This window comes from Neophocaena asiaeorientalis, unplaced genomic scaffold, assembly GCF_003031525.2.
Source record: "Neophocaena asiaeorientalis asiaeorientalis breed wild unplaced genomic scaffold, Neophocaena_asiaeorientalis_V1.1 scaffold78, whole genome shotgun sequence".
NCBI classification, from domain to species: Eukaryota; Metazoa; Chordata; class Mammalia; order Artiodactyla; family Phocoenidae; genus Neophocaena; species Neophocaena asiaeorientalis.
Window position 1 is genome coordinate 10386168 of NW_020175018.1, and position 7984 is coordinate 10394151.

Sequence of the window (7984 nt, forward strand, 5' to 3'; positions counted from 1 at the left end):
TATCATTAATGATCCATCACTCTATCAAATCTCAAAGGAATCCAAGCAGGTATAAAGCATCATTAGTACTAAAAAGCCACCAGAAGGTTTTGAAAGGTAAGGGGAAATAGCAAATTTCAATTATGCTCAGGAAAACTCCATTCTTGGGCCCTGTAAAATGGCCCTTGCCTAGTTAAGGATATGGATGAACCTCCCACCCCTTTTCTTAGATTAGGTTAGGCAGATTTCCAGAAATGACTGAATAAAAAAAAGTGTTTTCCTTAGCTCAAAACGCCAAACACTCCCCTCAACCCAAGACTCTTACCTTAAAATAAATGACTAACCTAATTAACTTATCACAAAAATTAGACCAGTGTAAATAACAAACATTTATTGGTGTCACTTATGGTAGAAAAAAGTTCCTACACCAGATGCACATGACCCAATTGTTAAATAGAACATTTTCAAGGTGAACACACATCCTTAACCCAGCTTTTTTACCCACTTTTGATGATAGCCAATTCTTCCTTGCCCCCCACCCCGAGACATGTGAGCAACTGCTAATGAAAAGCAGTAAACAGCCACTTGGGCTATATAGCATTTTCAACTCCACTCCAAGGTGAAGATTCCAATTACATTCGAGCTTAAGTTCTCTCAATTTTCTCCTAACGAAAGTTCCTGAGTCCAGTTATTTACAATATTACAGCACTAGCAGAGCAGTGTCTACAACTCGTCTTTGTCTGCTGGTTCCTCATCACCAGTTGGGGGAGGGCCTGCACTTCCATAGAGTTTGCTGATAATTGGCTGAACAATTTCTTCCAGCTCCTTCTTTTTAGCTTTGAAATCTTCAATGTCAGCATCTTGGTGACTTTCTAGCCACTCAATCTTTTCTTCTACGGCTTTTTCCATGGTCTCCTTATCTTCAGAGGAAAGTTTACCTCCCAGCTTTTCTTTATCTCCAATCTGATTCTTTAGAGAGTAGGCATAGCTTTCCAACTCATTTCTGGTGTCAATGCGCTCCTTGAGCTTTTTGTCTTCCTCAGCGAACTTCTCAGCATCATTGACCATCCTTTCAATTTCTTCAGGTGTCAGGCGATTTTGGTCATTTGTAATTGTGATTTTATTTTTGTTGCCTGTACCTTTGTCTTCAGCTGTCACTCGAAGAATGCCATTCACATCTATCTCAAAGGTGACTTCAATCTGTGGAACCCCACGGGGAGCAGGAGGAATTCCAGTCAGATCAAAAGTTCCCAGAAGGTGATTGTCTTTCGTCAGGGGTCGTTCACCTAGAAGTCACACACAAAAAATTTAGTTAGCTGTTACCGACAAACATTAGTACATCTGGATCCCTATGTTTCATTCTGTTAGAGCCTGTAGTGTCAAGGGCACTCTATCAACCTAGAAGTGGGTCAGTGTTGGGAGAGGAACAGTGAGTTAAGTTACTAGTAACTCTTAATGGAATTTCATCTACTTTATAGCAGTATGAACCCTTTACTTGTTCTTGTATTTTAATATTTATCTTTTTAATTTATTGATTTGGCTGCATCAGCTCTTAGCTGTGGCATGAGGGATCTTTTAGTTGTGGCATGCGAACTCTTAGTTTCAGCATGTGGGATCTAGTTCCCCGACCAGGGATTGAAACCGGGACCCCTGCATTGGGAGTGCAGAGTCTTAGCCATTGGACAACCAGGGAAGTCCTTCTTCTTGTATTTTTGAATTTACTTATTTTGGCCATACCGCGCAGCATGTGGGATCTTAGTTCCCCGACCAGGGATCGAACCTGTGCCCCCTGCAGTAGAAGCATGGAGTCCTAACCATTGGACAGCCAGGGAATTCCCCCAGAAGGTATTTTTTAATGGGAAAGAGTGCTAGATAACTAGATACGAAATAGATTTTAGTACTGGCTCTACCAAACTCAACACTAGTTAAATTAGGGCCCTCCCACCTGAAAATAGCAGGTATTTCTTTCCCTAGACATTTCAATAGAGTATGTTAAAAGAAGTCAAGCTCTTCAAAAACATACCATGGTATTAACAAATGTAAGCAATTACCTTCATAGACCTTGATGGTAACAGTTGGCTGATTATCAGAGGCTGTAGAAAAGATCTGAGACTTCTTGGTGGGCACCACAGTGTTCCTTGGAATCAGTTTGGTCATGACACCTCCCACGGTTTCAATACCAAGTGTAAGGGGACATACATCAAGCAATACCAGATCACCTAAAAAGGTAAGTTAATCAAGCTAAGTTCTAATTCAGGAGTCACAGGAGCAATTCCAAGCAGACCCCACAAACAATACAACTTCATCTTCTCCATCTTGCCACTTGATTAGGTTCTATACAAAATCATTTCAGAAGCAATGAATTAAATATAGTTGCTAAGGATCTTGAGACTGTGCCAGGTCTTGACTTCACTGTACCCTTTACTAGCTGTGTGAGCTTGCTGCTCATAATCTATTGCTTTCTAAAGCAACAGCTAATTATACTCTGAAGCACTATGGAAGATGCTGTGACACTGGCTTACCTGTATCCTGATCACCAGAGAGTACACCAGCCTGGACAGCAGCACCATACGCTACAGCCTCATCTGGGTTTATGCCACGGGATGGCTCCTTGCCATTAAAAAACTCTTTAACCAGTTGTTGAATCTTTGGGATTCTAGTAGAGCCACCAACAAGAACAATTTCATCAATATCAGACTTCTTTAAATCAGAATCTTCCAGCACTTTCTGGACAGGCTTCATGGTAGAACGGAACAGGTCCTAGAATAAGTGACAAATTACTGTGATGATGCCTGTCATACCCAGGTATAGTCAAAATACCTAAATGCATTGTCCCAAACTCAGACAGTCTAACTAGATCTCATTAGCAAAGCAAAAAACAGGAACATACCATGTTTAGCTCTTCAAATTTGGCCCGAGTCAGGGTCTCAGAGAAGTCTTCTCCTTCATAGAAGGACTCAATTTCAATTCTTGCTTGATGTTGAGAAGACAGGGCCCGTTTGGCCTTTTCAACCTCACGCCGGAGTTTCTGCACAGCTCTGTTGTCTTTCCGAACATCTTTGCCAGTTTTCTTTTTGTAGAGCTTGATGAAGTGTTCCATGACACGCTGGTCAAAGTCTTCTCCGCCCAAATGAGTATCTCCATTAGTGGCCACGACTTCAAAGACACCATTATCAATGGTGAGAAGAGACACATCAAAGGTTCCACCACCCAAGTCAAACACCAGGATGTTCTTCTCCCCTTCCCTCTTATCCAGGCCGTAAGCAATAGCAGCTGCTGTACTGTTAGGAGAATGAGAAAGAAAAAAAATAAATGACTTAGTTAAGTCTACCTTTCCCCATTTGGCAAATATGCCATATTTTTTAATTTAACACTTACGGCTCATTGATGATCCTCATAACATTCAACCCAGCAATAGTTCCAGCATCTTTGGTTGCCTGGCGTTGGGCATCATTGAAATAGGCTGGTACAGTAACAACTGCATGAGTAACCTAAAATGATAACAAAAGATGATTAAACATATTTTATCATACGGCTTAACCTTTATTTAAGTTACAGCCAAACCATCGCTTTATTAAGATGGGTATAATATATAATTTTATACCCATGGATTTGCAAGCATTAAGTGATAACACATGAAAGGCGCTAGTATTTTGTCTGGCCTACAGTAAAGCACGCAAGTAATTAAAACTGATGCATGAATGTCATTCAGATTTTTAAAACGATGAAAGCATCAACACAACACAATCAATCAAGAATAGTAATAATAAAACTGCTCGACATTGTTCTAGAAATACTTACCTTCTTTCCCAAATAAGCCTCGGCAGTTTCCTTCATTTTAGTGAGAACCATGGCAGAAATTTCTTCAGGAGCAAATGTCTTTGTTTGCCCACCTCCAACATCAACTTGAATGTATGGTTTAGTTTTCTTTTCAACCACCTATTTTAAAGAATAATTATTTTCAGACGTAGAAGCAATGACATTTTAAACTTTAAAAAGAGGAATGTCTGAGACCCACTTCTTCCCCCACAGTTTGGTTTACGTTGGTCCTTTGGAGCTGAATATTGAACAGAAATACTTTAAGGAGTACAGGTGCCTGATAATTACAAGCCTCTTCAGTTTTAACCAATCTCTTAAAGCTAAACTATTGCGGACAGAGTAGTTACGCATGAAATTTCTTTGCCAACCTAACTTTCTTAAGTTCTGTAACACACTGAAACTATTAAATAAAAATTATAGATACACCATGTCTGTATCCTTTTTGCTCGTCTCTGCACTGTTTTTCAGTAACTTCTTAATCCTAAATACTCCCACCACCACCCCTTCTTTTTTTTTTTTCTCTCACTTTCTATTTAAAAGAGAAAAACCAGGTCGAACCTTGAAAGGCAAGAACTTGATGTCCTGCTGCACAGACGGGTCGTTCCATGTACGGCCGATGAGCCGCTTGGCGTCGAAGACCGTGTTCTCAGGATTGGAGGTGAGCTGGTTCTTGGCTGCATCGCCGATCAGACGCTCCCCTTCTGGAGTGAAGGCCACATAAGACGGCGTGATGCGGTTGCCCTGATCGTTGGCGATGATCTCCACGCGGCCGTTCTTGAACACCCCGACGCTGACGGAAAAACCGAACAGAAGAAATCAGCGACGCTCACGGCAGCCCAGGAAGCCACTCCACATTCTCCCCTTTTCCACAAACCCCACTTACCAGGAGTACGTGGTGCCCAGGTCGATACCGACCACCGTGCCCACGTCCTCCTTCTTGTCCTCCTCCTCCGGCCGCGCCGCGCCGAGCATCAGCAGCAGCACCGCAGCCACCAGGGAGGGCTTCATCTTGCCGGGACCGTCGTCCACTCACTCAGCAGGCAGGCAGGGCTTCGCAGGCAAACCAGCCACAGGCCGCAACACGAGAGCGCACCGAGGTGCCCGAGCCGAGGACGACAAGCCCGGGGTCAGGAGGAGCAGCGTACAAGGCGAAGGGCAGGTACGGAACTGTAGGCCGCGGTACCTACCTCTCACACGCACGAAAACCCCAATACGACGCGCTTGTGAGAGCTCAGTCAGCGTCGACCGCGCCGTTGCCTACTCCGCTTATATAACCTCCCTCCAGCCCCGTCGTGGAGGCTGCCGATTGGCGAAGGCCCTGCTCGTTGGAGGCCGCTGATTGGTCCAGGCCACCAAGCTGGCCGCTGCGGATTCGAAGCGGCCTCCTCCGCAGCCAACGTCACCGCGACGCCCCCTGGGCTGACTCATTGGCTGCTGGGCGCGCCCAACAGCCACCAATGGGAGGCAACATCCGCCCCATGCTCCGGCTCCATTGGTTTAGCAGCTGCCTGTCCGTGACGCGACCTCCCACTCCGAGGCGGTTTCCGTCGGTAACCGCTGAGGTCCCGCCTCCACGCTGGGCCCTAAGGATGCCGGAGCCAGTCCAGCGTGCCTGATTCCCCCGAGGCAGTGGGACCTGGGTCCCTTGCTTCTCCACTGCCCGCCCGCCTGCCCTTCCTCCATCCTTCCCGATGGAAGCGGCTCTTCTTCCTCCTCGCCTCCATCCCGTCCCAGGCAGGCAGGTATCAGCGTATATGCTGTGATCACCTCAGAACAAATTTCTCTGCCCTTCATAGCTACTACGGGTACTAGAGTGTCCAAGCCCCAGGGCCTTTTGTTGCTCACCGGGCTGCAGCCCTCGACTGGGGTCTGGTCTGGGCACTGCCCGGTCGCGAGTCATGGCTCCTACTAGCCAGTTATTTTTCCCCGGCACCCCCTGCCCCGCTATCTTTGTCTATACCAGGCCTCTCCACATTGCCTTGCCCCACGGTAAGTTCCAGGGCAGGCCTGGCCAAAGTAATTGACTCCGCAATCCCCTCCCCATGTGGCAGCTCTCCCCTGAAGAGCTTACTAATGCCATCATTCCCACCCTGAGATGTATCATTTTCCTAGCTTGTCACCCCCTGTCTTTCCTCTTCCTGCCCATCATTTCCCACTGTGGATCAGATTACCATTTACAAGGCCTTCCTCATCCTTTTTGGATATGTTTTTACCTACACTCCTGGAAAAGGTCTGATCTGTGCTTAAACGCGTTTGATAGACAAAGACGTCTTGATAATGCCTTACTCTTGTAGCAAAAAGTATAAAGGCTGCTATTTACTTCAGGCTTACTATGTGCCAAGCATTAGTCTGTCTCCTGTGCCTTTTGGTCCTTACAGTTCAATACTTGGCATTTCACATTTTACAGATGAGAAAATTGAAACCAAAAGAGATTAGTTAACTAGCTTGAAGTCATAGAGCTGATAAGTGATGGAGTTAGGATATCCAAGTCAGCTTGACTCTGTAGCCAATGCTCTTAACAATTTTTAAAAATGAAGTTCATTTATTCAACAAATCTTTTTGGGGGACCTGCTAGAGACGGGCCAGAGGCCTGACACAAAATATTTTTGAGATGATTACAGAAAATTCATGGGACTTATCATAGTCAGGAGCTAATGACTAGTATTTTTTGCACTAAATGTTTTCCTGAGATTCACTTGTATGAACAATACTGTGTCCAAATAGCACTGAAACATCTTACACACAGTTGACTAAGATGCTGAGCCTAGGAGTCAGTACTCAAGAATTTTCCTATCTCCTTTAGTGCTCCTCAAGGTTATACTGGTGACTCAGAGTTGACTCCATTCTTACTACAGAAGTTGCATCATCCATCTCTTTCAACGGATTGTATACGAGGATTATATTGTATACAGTATACAAGGATTTGTATACTGTAACACTGACCCTTCTTTAGGTTACCTTAGTCCATTATCAAGATAGAAATCACCATTCCACCACATTACAGCTATGTATAATTTCAAGCAAATTTTCTGTATATATCATAGTCCATATCCATTAAAAACAGAGCTCTCAGTTTCAGCCTCACCCTTGATTGATGGAGTAACCTTTGCAACTCTTCTTTTTCTGAGATTTAGAAAAGTGATATCTGGCTAACTGCTAAAGGGAATTGAGTATATCGGTGGTTGTAGTATCTTTTAAAATGTCAAGTATATTAGGTATGTTATATATTACAATATATTGCAAAGAGCAGTCATTTATGGATTGAATAGGAAAGTGCATAGATAAATCTAGTTTGCTGAATCGTAAATGCCAATAATAGTGTCAGTGCCAAGTTATCAATATTTAAATAAGTGCTAGACGCTATGCTAAATGTTTTAAGTGCATTATCTCTTTTAATCCTTATGAAAACATTTTTTTAAACCCCTAATTTTAGGGCTAATGAATCCGAAGCTCCAAGAGGCAAAGAAACTTGCCCAGGAGATCACACAGCTGAGAAGATAGGGAGCCAGGATTTGAGCTTTGGCAGTTTAATTTTTAATTTCTATAGTCTAGGTTGTCATCCTGAGCTTCAGGTTTAGAACACTTACATATCGTTTTTAGGATATAGAGTAGTTACATAGTTTACAAGTATTTTGATACTGGGCGATAGACAAATGTAGAGTTTATCCAGTAATTTAAACCAGCTCATTTCACTTGTGCTCTTATGGGTAAGAAAATAGATTTCTATTTCCCATCTGATCTCAGAAAGCTAAGCAGAGTCAGGACTGATTAGGATTGAATGTTATTTAGTCCCCAAATCTTCCTTTCTGAAAGGGCATTAAAGGCATAGAGCAAGAAGGAAAAGGAAAAGTCCTATGTAATTGACAAGTTGAATGTTGACTGACAAGTTGAAGTTCTGATAATTAAAAATTTTTCACATGCTTTGTTGGAGAAAATATTCAACTAAGAGATAGGACACATGACCGTAGGAAAAAAACAACCTCCTAGAGCCTCAGTTTCTTCATCTATTGAATGTCAGGGATTTCTGTCCCTGCCTGTCTTAGTGGCTTGTTTCAAGGATCAAATGAGATATTGTATGGGAAAGTTGTAGAATAGTGGTAATGCTATTATTTATCATGTAAATATACTATGAGAATAAATTTTAGAAGCTCTTCAAGAAAACCACCTCTTGAGAGTGAACTTTCAA

At 43.2% G+C, this 7984-nt stretch overlaps 1 protein-coding gene across 1 annotated transcript; it reads right to left on the reverse strand.

The window, feature by feature from the left end:
• Positions 1 to 350: 350 nt before the first annotated feature.
• HSPA5 (heat shock protein family A (Hsp70) member 5) lies at positions 351 to 5049 on the reverse strand. Its single transcript, XM_024762477.1, has 8 exons — positions 4682 to 5049; positions 4357 to 4588; positions 3781 to 3918; positions 3358 to 3470; positions 2870 to 3260; positions 2502 to 2739; positions 2031 to 2198; positions 351 to 1265 (listed from the first exon to the last, which is right to left on the reverse strand). Exons 1-8 carry the CDS (start codon positions 4804 to 4806, stop codon positions 703 to 705), a joined length of 1968 nt encoding a protein of 655 aa, XP_024618245.1. The 5' UTR covers positions 4807 to 5049; the 3' UTR covers positions 351 to 702.
• Between the last annotated feature and the right edge of the window lie 2935 nt (positions 5050 to 7984).